Raw genomic sequence first — 15,505 nt, 5'->3', positions numbered from 1 at the left:
GACAGGTAATTTCAAATTTCTGTAGAGTCTGGGCTGTACAAGAGGAGCCACCCACACTCACCATTTGCTGCTCTGTAACATCCACCTCTTGCTTCGCACTGCAAACTGAGATCATTCACAGCACGTCCTGCATCTCCTTTTTTGTTTAAGAGTGTGTGCAGAGGAAAGGGTGAGATCTCTGTGCTCTGAGACTCAAAATGCAGTGATCTCATCCCTTTCCCTGCATTGGATCTCTAAATCAGGGGTCTCCAAACTTTTTGGCCAGAGGGCCGCATCAAATATCTGGCACTGTAGAGGGCCAGAAAAAATTTAAATAAATAAATTAGAGATGGAACTTAGATGAGTGAATAAATGAATGAACGGGCTCATTCATTCAAACTCTCTGGTCTTCAGAACACCCTCCAGAAACAATCAGAGCACAGTTCTGGTCGTGTTCAGTTGAGTGGGCCAGAAGCTTTCAGGGGACAAGAGGTTGTCCACAGGCTGGAAAGAGGCTTGCTGCGGGCTGCATCTGGCCCCTGGGCTGGGGTTTGGAGATCCCTGCTCTAAATGAAAGATGAAATGTAGTGCATAGAGAGAATGATCCTAACTTATAGAGCAGAGCAAGAGGTGAACATGGGTAGCTCCTCTTGCACAGCCCAGTTCTGACTTAAGTACCTTAAGATTTGTGTAAAAGTGTCTGAAACACAATCCTTATGAGAATCAGAAGGTGCCATAATAATTATTATTATTCAGTTTTTAGAAAGCACTTTACTCTCCCAAAGGGAAGCTAAAACAATATTTTAAAATCTTGCCTTATAAAGCATTTCACTCAGCATTCTAAAGAAGACAATAATTCATAAGATATTTTAAAAATGCGTTTCCCCAAATTCCCAATTTTCCACTGGAAAAGAACGAAATGGGTGAAAAAAAGCATTTCTTCCCAGATTCCTATTCCTCTTTCCCCTCACATCTCTAGTGTGAGCAAAGACTTGCTCAGTCATGTCAATCTCTGGAGAATTAGAGTGCCAGGAGCAGTTCCCGCTTGTGCTGATTTCCATCTGTACCTCAGAACCCTGCAGAGCTTTTGATAGTGGTTCTTCTTTTTCATCAGGTTTTCTTTGTCTCAGATAATTGTCATAAATAGGGTGGGGAGGGAGAGAGTAGCAGTGTGAATTTCTCTCTTGAAAATGTCTTTGCAATTTTATTTTTGCCTTATATCCTGTGTTTACTATATAGTTTTATGTTAAATTTTATATGAAACAACGTATTTATCGCATTTAATTGTTGGTTGCATCTCAAAATTTTGTAGCCTTGTTTCTGGCATTGGAGGTAATTTGAGATAGCAAATTGAAATAGTTATGAACCAAGTTTTCTGTTATGATTTACATAATAATGTCCTAAATGAAATGTTTTGGTTAAATGGTCATTAGTTCCTAACTGGAATGTGAAGACTCTTGCCCATATTCTCCCCCCCCCCCCAAAAAAAAGTTTCCTTGGAAGATGCACATTTCTTGATTCTTATTTGAATACTAGACTAATTCTTGAATCCTTTCTCCTGCCACATTATAACATGCAAATGTGCCAGCACAGGCTGTGCTGCATTTTATGGGGGTGGGGGGACGGGACTGCAGAACAGTAAAAATATTTTGTAAGTAAAGTAAACAGCAAGTAAAAATATTTTGCACTTATCCCCTAGTAGGCTGCCTGATCATATTACAACTTTTACATTTAGTATCAGATTTTTATGTTTAAAATTGTTTGTAGGGTATTGAAGAATAAGAGATCACATCTACAAAATAATCAGTGCCATTATAAAAGCAATCCTCAGGCTAAACACACGAAACACTGAATTATTTTTAGGGTTAACTAGCCTTTTAATATACTAAAGTGAGGCTTACCACTAATGTCTTTCTCCTTGCCTTTTGTATGACAGTAACTCTGGAACAGAAGTAGTGATGGGCATTCTTTTTCTAGCTAATTTCAGAATACCTTAATAATAATAATAATAATAATCCTTTGAGAGGTCTTCTTGGGAACATCTCACATATTTAAGGGCTTTTTCTGAAAAACCCTTGGAAAAACAAATGTGGGTGGATAAGATCACCCCTAGATCTCCTTGCCAGTCCCCCTACCCCTTCTAAGTGAATGTACTGTACTTTATAGGAAGTGGATGCATTGAAGAGAATTTTCTGGGAACAGAAGAGGCATGGTAGTGTCTCTTAGACTGGCTTAGACTTTCCTATATTCAAGTTTCCCTTCCTGCCAGCATAAATGTGAATTGTGGACCTTCTGATGCAATTAATTGGGCTGAGAGGCACATAAAACTACATACCCAATGCGCTTAGCAAACCAGGTTAGGTAAGTGGAGCTCTATGAGGCCTCTCCTGTCTCCAGAGAGCCTTCTCTACTATCTGTTCCTCTGCCCTTTTGCAAGCATGAGACTACATGAGAAAGAGGTGGAATATACTGGGAAGGGCTGGCTGGTATACCCCTTTGGTATGCCCCTTTGCACACCAAGATGGAATTTGGAGGGTTTGGTGCCCAAGAGGTTATAGAGTGTAGATTTCCAAACTGGGGATTTTTTTTTATTCTGACACACATACGTGGTTTGTTTGTTTGCTTGCTTGTTTGTTTGTAAGACTTTTATCCTGCCTTTCCCAGACCGAAGCAAATGCCCAAGGCAGTTTTCAAATACCACATTAAAATGTACAATATGTGAAACAATAAAGTCATAGTTCTGAAATTTGATCATCACTAAACAGAAGACCCCACCAGAAATCTTGAGGGAATGTTTTCTGTGTTCTACAGTTTATTTGGTGAACTGTTGAAAGCTGTGATGACTCTATCTCTGATACACTTATGTGAACTTAACTTCTGGCATTCATAATACTAGAATGAATCCTACTGTAACCAGAATATACCAAATATATTTCAGATTCATTTGTCTATGAATCAGTGATCAAAGCTTACCTTTCAGTTACAAATTTGGATAAAGTTTATGTGGGAATGTAGACTTTTTTTTAATAAAAATAATTTATTTCCTGTTCATTAATTCTGTATATTAAATCAGTGTGCATTTTTCATAAATTCAGATGGCAATAGTGATTATCAGATCAGTAGTAGATCTGCTCTTGTTTTAGTAGAAGGGCAATTTGTAAAAATTTAAATTTAAAATTTAAATTTAATATGATTTTTGTTTATTTGTTTAGACTTTGATTAACCTTCACCTGTGATTGCAGATATGCTTACTAGGAAGTAAGTTCCATAGAGATCAGCTTCAAAGTAAACCACAGGGGGGCCCCACATCCCAGTTTCAGTTGACCATGGATTGGATCTGTGGGCCCCTCACACACCCCCTCCGAAGGCAAGGGGTGCTGGGCTCCCCTCACCTCTGGAGGCTTTCTGAGGCCTATAGTAAAACTGGAAGTCATATTTTTTGGCCTTTTTGGCCATTCTGAGGCCTGCAGAGGCTGTGGGCCTCAGAAAGCCTCAGGAAGTGTCCCCCTGTGTATCTGTGGTTTCAGTTAACCGTGGGGGGGGGTGTTCTGCTACGGAACCCCCGCAGATACCGGGGCACACCTGTAATCATAAACATGCTTATGACTGGAGCATTAGTCATAAATCACGGAAAAGCTTTAAAATTGTTAAGGCTGAAGTCCTAAGCACAGACACTTAATAGGAATTAAGCCCACTGAACAAAGTCAATTTATTTTGTGTGTAATGCCTAAGACTGCAGTGTAAATCAATTTGAAAGGGATTAATAAAAGCAAATTTTGAATAAAACATCTTGAATAGATACATTTTAGCTTTCGTTGTAACCATAGAGGCAAGGTAGTTCTCTTTCCTGCCGTGTAAGTCTGACCCATTTTGCACATGCAGGACCAAAAGGAAAGAGAATGCGAAGACAGAAGATTGGAGTTCTAAGATGTCAGCATTGACCCTTTATATGGAATCTGATATTTTGGAGGAAGGGTAATTAGACCTTTTAGCCTGAACCCCAGCTGCAAACAGATGGAATGGGGGGGGGGGAAATATATAAATATGATGCTCTGGAATGATATCCTTAGCTTGGAAATAGGGCTTTGATTAGCATCAGTTCTCTTGAACTTATGTACCACTAGATTGGACTATTCCTCAAAGTACTTATTCCTTTAAAATAATGTAAGGCTGCTGAGAAATTTCCTGGGGACTTTTTAGTTCAAACTCCATTTGTTACAATTCAAAGCTCTGCAGGGCTCTGATGTGACTATGCGGCTCCGTGTGTAAAGGAGCTGCTCCATCCTCTTGTGTGAATGGGAAAGCTCTTCTTGAAAAATCTCTATTGAATGTGTGATGTATTTCCGTGCACAAGAGAGAATTGTGACCTCCATGTAGTTGTCATGTTCACCACACGTTCACTAGAGCTGCATCAAAGTGTAGGCATTTAAAATGGGAATAAGAATTGTATCACAGGTTTGAACCCTAGGCATAACAAACATGCACAGATAGTTTTCCAGTAGGTAAGGGTGACAAAGCAAAAGACTGGAGAGGGTTGTCAAAACCCTTGGCTTCCCTAGCACATGAGACAGCAGTGGAGCTCCCCTAAGCCTGCATTCTATCATGTTTGGGGAAGAGAGATCATCACTATTCCCTCTCTCATTGTGGCAAAGGATTACCACCAAGAGAAGGAGTCAGTGAGAAGACATAACCATCTTCCTTGTTTGTTAAGTGCTCTGTCTCTACTAACATACTGCAGGGAACCTCCATTTTGATACTCAAGCAGAAGCTCAAAAGACCATCTGCTTTCCTCCCTCTGACTTGAAATGTAGTTAGTAAATATTCCTCCTTTGTCAAATTGAGATGCTGGGTAGTATTTGCCCAACCATTTCCACTCAGTTGCATTTTTGAGGAATCTGTCTTGAATTTTCCACCCAATAATTTTTAACCTATCATATCTTTGCAATACACAAGAAATGTAGTTGTCAAATTGGCTGGGGAGGAAAAGGAAGAAAAGAACTTTTGTATTGGTAAAACATTTCTTGCTGTTGAATGTAATTTTATGTGCATTGATATTAGCTCCCACTTTGCAGTGGGATGTTAGTAGCTGCCCCTGTTGTTTGAGGGGAATTAAAATCGGAACTAAAAATACTTGTTTTGGCAACATTCCCAGTAGAGAATTGAATTAAATTTTAAAGCAAACTGACTTTTGTTCAGTTTGGCTAACATTGTTCTTAAGTTTTCTTTTCACATGCTTTGTCTTACTACTTTCTTTTCTTTCAAGCTTTGAACTAGAAAAACTATGTCGTTTCACGATGTCTGTAAAGAAGAACTACCGTCGTGTGCCCTATCACAATTGGAAGCATGCTATTACAGTTGCACACTGCATGTATTCCATTCTTCAGAAGAACCACTGGCTTTTCACAGACATGGAAGTAAGTTTAGAGACTGCGTCAGTATCCACAATCATATGTTAGATATAGAGGTGGAATTCAGACCTTTAGACGTTTAGAGAATTAAGCATAAGCTTCTGCCAACCCCAGGTTTTTATTCTCCCCCTGTCTTTAATGCTTGATGGAATGCAGTCTAACACTTTTGTTCCTGGTTTAAAACAACTGCAGTTTGGATTGTATTCAAGCTCTGCAGATGGTTGTTTGTTCAGACCACAGTGTGTTAAAAAGCCAGGATTTCAAATTTGGATCAGTTTGGGCACATGGAATGGAAGCTTTAAATATCCTTCCAGAATACAAGAAGGAAGGAGGGAGTGTGTTAGCCTGAGTATTGTGCCAGCTTGTGCTTGTAAAACTAAACCATAAATTAATGTCTGAATTCTGCCATTGTATCATTTTAAGTTTTGATAAGTTCAAACTTAGGTTTAGCATGAAAGGAATTGCAACACTAAAGCATAGTGTAATGTCCTTGGCGGTTTTAAACTTAATCAGTTGTACATCTGTGCCTAAAGTTCTATATACAGTGGGAAACACCCCAGCATAGTTAATATTTAGTAAAAAAGGAAATGGTACAGAAAAAGAAAAAAAATATTTCAGGTAAGGAGTGCCTATAGTATTAAAAGAGTCCAAATATTAGAACCCTTTATATCAAAGAAGTCGTGGTTGTGGGCCAGAAACTATACCCATACATCAGGTGTGGGAAAAGTACAAAACAAACAGATTTGAATCATGGAGAACATCTGATTCAATTAGCATGCATCACACACTTAAAATGAACAAATGCAAATACACAATTGACCTTTAAACGTCTCCCTAGGGCATGGTGATTGTATACCCATGTTCAAAAAAGGATGAAGGTTGAATTGTAGAATGGCTCGGGCATAACCTTCATTTTGATGCTCTTCTGAATGTTGAAAGTGGCCAAAAGCAACTTCTGTTCGTACCCCATACTGTTGCATATTTCCTCTCTATCATTCAGTGCTAGCTACCATTTCATTCAGTCCTGAGTGCTTCATGGACAGTCAGTAGCGTCTGAATTCCCCTTCTCCCTGCCTTCCTGCTTGCTGGCTTACCTGGCTGTTCAGCTGAGGCTTGGTTTAGTTCAAAGCCCAAAGGGTGACCAAGACAGAGTCAGCAGTGGGTTTGCAAAATGCTGCTGCTGATCTTGCTATCATCTCTACTTTTCCCTACCAGATCAAAAAGCAGGTGTAGGTGAGTGCACTGCTGTACCCAGCTGCAAGATGCTCCCAAATCTGCTACTCCTGAACATTTACTGCCTGATTGAGCTCACTTCAGGTGACTTCATGGAAGGACTGGCAAACCAAAATGACAGAACAGGAGGTAGCTGGTCTTACTATCTAGGTGTGTCCTTGTTCAGGTTAGGAATAATAGGGCATTAGTTCTGTTGTTTTGAAGAATATGCCCAACGTTGAAAAATCAGTTTTATTACTTCTAAAGGCATTGTATGGAACATAGCAATGATATATTTTCTGCTCAGAGCACTTGCTATTTATGTTAACTAAATATATGGCAAGACCTCTGCAAGCATGCCTGGGCTCTACTCCACACTCAAGTTCCAACACCATTGAGACCATAATATGTGTCCAAGGAATTCAAGACCATAGCTCAGCAATTCTCAAACTCTCCAGGAGTTTGGGAGCTGCAGTCTTTGTGGGGAAGGATTGCAGCAATGCAATCTCCAGGATTATGCCACTGCTAGGGGTGACTCACTAGTTTTACTCACTAGTCTCAGCAGCAGTTTCCCAGGCGTGCGGGGAGCCCTGCAGAAGCCTCCGCAGGGCTCTCCAAGCCTTGGAAAATCTAAAAATAAAGATCACAACCTACTTCCAGTTTTCGATTGCCAAACCGGAAGTGGATTGCAATCTTTAGATTTTCCAAGGCTTGGGGAACCATGTGGAGTCTTCTATAGGGCTCCCCGCATCTCCAGGAGGCTGTCGCTGATACCGGCAAGTAAAATAAGTCCCTGTCACCCCTAGCAGCTTCACGATCCTCACATCGCTGCTTACCCTCCTCCTGCACCTTAAAGGGGCTCCTCGGGCTGGGGCATCATGATGCCCCAGTTTGAGAAACTCTGCCATAGCTTATTCTATGGATTAGGACAGCAGTTAAACTGGTTCTCCACTCCTTTCCATTGGCCTTGCATGACACCTCTCATTCCTCATGGATCAGTCTTTGTTCCTTTGGCATACTGTTATCTCTCAAACAATTCAAATTCTCCAAATCCGTAGTGACTTTGTAAAGTCTTCTGGACATGCTAAATACTTAAGACTCTTCAGACATAGCTACACCTCATTGGATTGATATTCCTTCAGTTCTTTCCAGCTTGGGACTCCAACACTTCTGACTACTGGGTCTTCACAATCATCAGGCTAGGGAATGTTACAGAGTTCCAGTCTCTAACCCCCCCCCCCCGCTTTGAGTCATGATTTGAACCACCAAGTTCAACCTTTTCTAGAAGAAGGCATCTCTCTCCTTAACAAAGGAATGTTATAGTAATTTTGAAGCCATGGAGCTGTTGTGTTTAACTTCCATAGTTATTTGATCATCCTCAGTAGGATGGCAGACTTTGCGCAAACCTTGATGTCAGAAATAAACTCCTTTATAATTTGAGATCATCTTGACTTAACCATTCTTCCTCTACTCTATCTAGGGGCATAGTTTGCCTCCCTGAAAGGTGAGGATTTCCATATAGCCATACAACCTCAGGACAGGAAGAGTTTCTCCTTTGTTGTAGCTTTTAAGAATGTCATCCTTCCCATTATTTTTTCCACATTCTCCAGGACAGTGGTTCTTGGGCGTTTTAGACCAGGACCCACTTTTCATGATGACAATCTGCCCGGGACCCACTGGAAGTGATGTCATGAACCTGGAAGTGATGCCATGCCTGGAAGTGACATCAAGCAGGAAGTGACATCACTGTGATGCCAGTGCCGGAAGTGATGTCAATAAGCAGGAAGGGACATCACTTCTAGGTTCTCACCTAGGAACTCATAAACTTCAAATGACAAGAGAAAACATTCCAGCACAGAAGCTTTTCCAGTTCTCTGTCCAATGCTTCCATTGCTACCAGGCATTCCATCTGTAAAATTCAATAAACTTCTTGTAATGAGGTGTGTGTGAAGGGTGTGCTTGCTTCCAGCTAGTGTTGAACATGGCATTGATATATTTTGAATATGCCCATCAGTGTTCATGGCACTAACTAACCTGAAGCTTCCTACAGATAGAGCAAAACCAGACTTGTTTGCACCCCTATAAGACAGGAGTCTTCCATCTCACCTAACCCTACAGATCACCCACATGTTTAGTCCACTCACCCCAGTTCCTCCCACCCCATCTCTCCTAGCCCTCTGATCACCCACATGCTCAGTCCACTCACCTCAGTTCCCCCCACCCCATCTCTCCTAGCCTCCAGATCACCCACAGGCTCAGTCCACTCTCTCCAGTTCTCCCGCCCCATCTCTCCTAGCCCTCTGATCACCCACATGCTCAGGACAGTTCCCCCACCCCTCCCTCTCCTGCTTGCTTCAGTGCTTTAGTTTCTGTATAGGAAGAAATGTACTTTCTGCCTTTTGCTGCACATCAAAACTTTCACCAAGTGAATCCTTCATTATAGGAGAAAGATTCTTTTCTGAGCCCTGAATCCTCCCTCCCAAACTTTGTGCAAGAATCTTTGCAAAGGAACCCATCCGAGGTGAGGGGAGGAAGGGGCGGCTTCAGACTCCCACCTGAAATTCAAGAGACAGGCTCTGCCCTGCCAGTGCAGCCACGCTCACAGGAGAAACGAAACAGGCAGTGCCTTGCTCTTTTGCACCTGCGCATGCTGCTCTTTTAGTCCCTGAGGGAGAGAAGCTTCTCCCATACACAACTGTTGCAGGCTTGGAAAATGGCGGCACTCACTGCCAGAATCCAAGATGGCGCCGCCCAGCTCATTTTGCGAGAATCTAAGATGGGCATCACCCAGCTTTTTGTGACCCACCCAAAATTGGGTCACGACCCACAGTTTGAGAACCTCTGCTCCAGGATATTTACCAAATGCTTGTTGGTGGTAGCAGCCCACCTTTGTTGCAAAGGAATGGCAATTTTTCCATCCATTGACTTCTCATTGGTGTCACCCAAATATCTGACATTATGCCAACTATGAAATCTGGGTTTCTGCATCAGTGTCTAAAAATCCCCTCCCCCTCGGTCTGTTGAATTTTTTTGAATGGTACCCTGAGATTGGGCTGTGGCCATACACCACTTAATCTCAAAGGCAGCAGCATACTTCACAATACTTCAAATTTAACAGTTTCTAGACGTCATAGCCGTCTGCTGCTCTTCTTCCTTTCATGTGGATCAGGATGAAAACTCTCCATGGGTGCTGTGAATTCCTTCCACTTCTGCCACTCTCTTAATTGGTGGTGCTCTAAGGGAAACCTTGGGCAAGGTTCACCCTGCCTTGTCCTGTCTTCACCCTGTCCACTCCCCAACTCACTATAATTCACTTGCCTTCTGGAGCACCCATTGCACAGGATGCAGGGTCAGGATCATGTGGCGTACCCAGGATCAAGCACAGACACATTGACTATTCAGAATTCCTAGCAGTCTACATGACTCTAGAAGTCTTCTACCTGCACATCAGAGGCAAGAACAACCAAATTGCCATGGTCAGCATAACCATAAAAACCACAAAATTCCAGGAGATGTGGTCTGGAGGTTGAACTGTCTCCTTTCTTGAAAAGCTAAACAGGATCTGTTGCTTGGACAGGAGACCAAGAGATGGAAAGAGACTGAGAGTCCGCTTCCAAATCTCTGCAGAGGATGGAATGTAGAGGCAGTCGGCTGGCAAACAAATAGATAACAACTTTGAGAAACTGGTCTGAAGCTTGGTACAGCTGCCTTTGAGAGCTTGGAAAAGTGCAAGAAGTTGGCAGGATGATGACTGCACTAAGATGGGAAACTATGGAGAAATTGAGTTTCTATGAGATTTTCTCATGGAGTTATACTTGTAAAAATCCCATTGAAAAAAGTTCAGCCTGCCTATGTAAACTGGCTTGAATATATGAGAGAGGCAGTATATCAATCAGTAGTAAAATAAGTATTGGTTGGCAGGAAAGACTGGGATCCTGCTCCCTACTCTGCATCACACAATGCGTTTCCCTATTGGCCATTCATGGGCAGGATGTATAATACTCTCACAAACTCACTAAGCACCATTGGAGAGGGGAGAGTCACCACTGTCTCGCATGAATGGTCCCTGAGTGGATGTTTTGCTCTTTTTGGCTCAGTGGAGCTATCTTTGTGTTAGGTACAATTCAAATGGCAGATATTCTGTGTCTTTTCTCTGGAGCCACCTCAACTTAAACAATTTATGCACCATTGTCTGTATCATTGTAGTTTTAATGAAAATGAAGACGTTGCATTTACCCCAGGAGAAACAACCAAATGTTTTGGGTATCTAATTTAAAATAACTAGAATGTAAGGTTTCTAAAACTGTGCAGCCATCTGGGTTCAGAATTAATTTTATCTCCTTTGTCATTCCTGCCATGGATTAAATCAGCAGTGATGCATTCTAGATAAAAAATGCATACGTATAGATTAAAACTCTGAATTCTAGGACACAAAATACGTTTTTAGGCATATGCTGTAATGTACAGCGGAACAACTACTCGTAGCTAGTGGTTGTTCCGCTGTACATTATAGCATATGCCTAAAAACATATTTTATCTAGTGACTAGCTAAAATGACTTGGAATGCTAGGCAAATATCTGGTTAACTTTAGTGAACCCAACATAAGAATAGCCCTGCTGGATCAAGCCATAGGCCAATCTAGTCCAGCTTCCTGTATCACACAGTGGCCCACCAAATGCCCCAGGAAGCACACAAGGCAACAAGAGACCTGCATGCTAGTGCCCTCCCTTGCATCTGGCATTGTAACATAGCCCATTTCTAAAATCAGGAGGTTGAACATACACATTATGGCTTGTAACCCTCAATGGATTTTTTTCTCAGAAATTTGTCCAATCTCTTTTTAAAAGCATCTAAGCCAGATGCCATCACCACATCCTGTGGCAAGGAGTTCCATAGGCCAACTACATGCTGAGTAAAGAAATATTTTCTTTTGTCCTAACTCTCCCAACAATCAATTTTAGTGGATGTCCCCTGGTTCTGGTGTTGTGTGAGAGGGAAAAGAGCATCTCTCTAACCACTCTCTTTCCCATCCATAATTTTGTATGTCTCAATCATGTCCCCCTTTAGTCACCTCTTTTCTAGGATGATGAGCCCCAAATTCTGCAGCCTTTTCTCATAAGGAAGGTGCTCCAGCCCAGTAATAATCTTAGTTGCTCTCTTTTGCACCTTTTCCATTTCCACTATGTCCTTTTTGAGATGTGTTGACCAGAATTGGACACAATACTCCAGGTGTGGCTTTACCATCAATTTGTACAATGGCATTATATTGTTATTGTTGTTATTAAGTTTTATTAATTTAGTCGTTTTATTCTTAATACCTTTTCTAATGATCCCAAGCAGGGAATTGGCCTTCTTCACTGCCGCTGCACATTGGGTCAACACTTTCATCAAGCTGTCCACCACCACCCCATCATCATTAGACTTGAATCTGAAATGGAACTCTTCATTGTATTGAACTTGCAGTTATTGCTGAAAATGGAAGCCCCCTCAAATTTCCCCTCTGCTCACTTTAGTGTATAGTACAAGTGTACCCCAGTATCCGCAAGGGTTCTATCACACGGTTATGTGAAACCGTGAATACTGGGGATGCCTCCACCCCTCTCCTCTGGAAGTGGCACAGAGGCATGGATCCCATCCATGGTTACCTGAAACCACGGATGTGGGGATCCTCCTGTACAACTTTCTCCATGTCCTGGTGTCATGTGAGTTTCCTCATCCTCTCCCGTAGTAGGTGGTTATGTGGGAAACAAAGTGTGTCAGTGCCCAGAGTACCGGATGTGTTGGGCTAGACATTTTGTAAGTGGGGAACAGAAGTAGAGGGCATGCTGTGCACATAGACAGATTTGGTCCCTGGTCTCTCCTGTATAAAAGGATCCAGTAGAACCGAGAAAAGAACCCCATGAGATCCTGGAGAACTTATGCCAATATTCGACTGCATTCATCTGACTTGGCATAAGACGACTGCATGTAAGTTCAAAGGGGGCTGCCATTTTCAGTAGCAACCTGCTCATCATTTAATTCTGTTAAGATTTCTTATTTGGTGTGTTTTATCTGTTAATGATTTTTTCTGTATCTTTAGAGGTATAGAGTGACATCTAGTGGCACAAAATTAACCTGAACACTAATTACCTATCTTTCCTGCTTACGTATTTAGAAAAGAGGTCTCCTGATTGCATGCTTATGTCATGACTTGGATCACAGGGGTTACAGCAACAGCTATCTTCAGAAGTTTGATCATCCACTGGCAGCTCTTTATTCTACTTCAACCATGGAGCAGCACCACTTTTCACAGACAGTATCAATACTACAGGTAATAATTTACCCACTGAATCAAAAGCAATTGAAGTTCAGAAAACTTGAAGTGGTAGAGTTAGCAACAAGCTCTGTAGAATTCCATGATAGGATTGTTTCTCTGGTGGGGTTTGCATGTACATTCCAGGACATGGATATGCCTGTGTTTCAGTATATGATAAGTCTGTTGCTATGTTGTATAATTTTTCCCTTCTTTTTTTGTTCTTTGCAGGAGCTACATGTGTCCTGTAATAAATGTAGAAAATATTCATAAAGCAAAAAGTCTAAAATAAATCTCTCATAAATGTGTTTACACATGTACATTTATATTTTTGAAATTATTTACTAAATTCATTTAAATTTGCACTGCAGTGTGAAAAATTGTCTTAAAAACCTGTGCTCCAGAATATATCTAGATATAATATATGGTGGTGTCTGAAATGTACAGTGATTTATTGTTAAATTGCCCTAGAAGCTATGCTACCTATAAGCACATCTTTTTTTTATCCACCCTGCTCCACGTCAGAATTTGAGTAATTTGACTTGTGGCAAACATCCTTGAGATAATTTTGCTGATCCTGCTTATCTTAGTTGTCATCTCCATCTGCTGCTGTAACATGTAGTAACACTTATCTCACAATACAGTGTCATCATGTTGCTTATGTTACTTTCCTGACCCCAAGCAGCAGCTAGTGAAGTGGGGCAGGAAAATGCAACGCCATGATATCACAACATGGGTAAATATTACTACACGATACAGAGAGAAAATTCAACATGAGGGTACTAGTTTGTCAGTAGTATCTCCATGTTGGTTTTAATGGGTAGTTCCATTTTGACACATTCTGGAATCTATTCAAAATGGGGAAATCCTGCTGTTTTCTTTGGGGTTACTTTGAAATGTTCATCTAATGTTTGCCAAACATTTGGGCTTGGGGGAATTCAAACTAATTTGGGGGTTCTAAGGAAGGGGGCAAAGTTAGAAAAAATTGGGGGTACATATGAAATGTACCTTGGCATCCCTTTGGAATGTGTTCCAGACTTAGGGCCCAATCCTTTCCAGCTTTCCAGTGCTCATGCAGCTGTAGCACAGTCCAGAGGTAAGGGATCAAATGTTCTCTTACCTTGACGTGTCCTCCATGACTGCCCCTTCACTGCAGGATGTAGCCCACACACTGTGGGCATGGCTGCATTAGCACTGGAAAGTTGGATAGGATTGGGACCATAGTCACTTACTGAACCCAAACTATGCTTGAATGCCTTTTGCAAAGATTTTTCTGCAGTGAAAATTACAGAATACTATGAGGTTGAACATGAATAGAGTTACAAAACTAAAAGGTAGTTCTAAAACAAAGACTTGAAATAGCTCAAAATAAAATCTTACATTTATTTTTAAAAATCTGTTTTCATAGCTGGAAGGCCACAATATCTTCTCTAATTTGACCTCCACTGAGTATGAGCAGGTCTTGGAAATCATCCGAAAAGCCATCATTGCCACAGACCTTGCTCTGTACTTTGGAAACCGGAAACAGGTGGAAGAGCTGCATCAGACACGTACACTAAACCTTAAAAACCAAGCACATCGGTAAAGAGCAGTTCGGTTTCAAATCTTAATAGCGTTGTTTTGCCACTGTCATCATATTAAACTTGTGCTTTAAAGACTTGATTTGCCATTGATTAATTTCTATTAAGAAACAGAAAACCCCACTGTTAGTATATGTTAAAAAAATAGCTTCAGCCATTCAGAAATCTTCCAATAAACTTAAGCATGTGTACAAACCTAAAATATTTATAGAAGCCTCATAACAGAAACAAAATTGAAACTAATCTCTGATTCAGACCTGCACAATAGAACAGACAGATACATAGAAATAACTCTTGCCATTTTTCTGAGAGTTAAAAGGTAAGAGTTGGCTAAGCCATAGTACTTTTACCTTTCAAATATTTTTCTAAAACAAAAAACAATTATTAATAGTATTTGTTAGCAAAATTTTTTGAAGAAAATGAGATTAAAATTTTCATAGATAGTATTTATCCACTTTGTATCTCAACCCTGACCAACTTCACCAGGAAGTAAACACCATTGTCTTTAGTAGAAATAATTTCAGTGAGTGGACTTAAAATCACCCCCCAGTACCAACTGGCAGCCCAAGTTCTATTTATTCCTGTGACGGGTGCAGTGATGCAAATACTGGCTTACTTTATTATGGTTACACTTGTTTCCAGCAGCCTGCTGTAAACATGAGAACATTTAGAATGGCTCATGAAATGATATACCTTTGAATGACTTGGTACTCTGCCCATATGCACACATGCACAGAGTATGCCTTAGTTAGATCCTTTATAAGGCATTAAAAACGCCATTTCTGGTTACAAGTAGCTTTTTTTTTTTTTTTTTTACTTCTGGGCTCAGAGGATCCTCTGGAGGTGAGGGGAGCAAAGCTCCAGAGGGCAGGGAGAGGCATTTGCCCATATTCACGGTATCACTCAACCACGGGGGTTCCAGAACGGAACCCCCACAGATACATGGGTACACCTGTACTCATGATTTTGCATGGCACTTTTTGGAACATTATATAAGGGCGCAATCCTAACCACTTATGTCAGTGCTAACATA

The 15,505-nt window shown here is 41.1% G+C and overlaps 1 protein-coding gene across 1 annotated transcript in view; it reads left to right on the top strand.

Moving 5' to 3' along the window:
- The window catches only part of PDE10A (phosphodiesterase 10A), a 147,073-nt gene that overhangs the window by 120,298 nt on the left and 11,270 nt on the right, over nt 1-15,505 (top strand). Inside the window, exons 16-18 of the mRNA XM_066611361.1 lie at nt 5,243-5,393; nt 12,755-12,910; nt 14,301-14,473. Of these exons, the coding sequence (XP_066467458.1) occupies nt 5,243-5,393; nt 12,755-12,910; nt 14,301-14,473 (480 nt within the window). The remainder of the gene's footprint in view (nt 1-5,242; nt 5,394-12,754; nt 12,911-14,300; nt 14,474-15,505) is intronic.

The sequence above is a fragment of the Tiliqua scincoides genome, chromosome 1, assembly GCF_035046505.1.
Source record: "Tiliqua scincoides isolate rTilSci1 chromosome 1, rTilSci1.hap2, whole genome shotgun sequence".
Lineage (NCBI taxonomy): Eukaryota > Metazoa > Chordata > Lepidosauria > Squamata > Scincidae > Tiliqua > Tiliqua scincoides.
The sequence above is the reverse complement of the archived record's forward strand: the minus strand, read 5'-3'. Positions and strand labels throughout refer to the sequence as shown.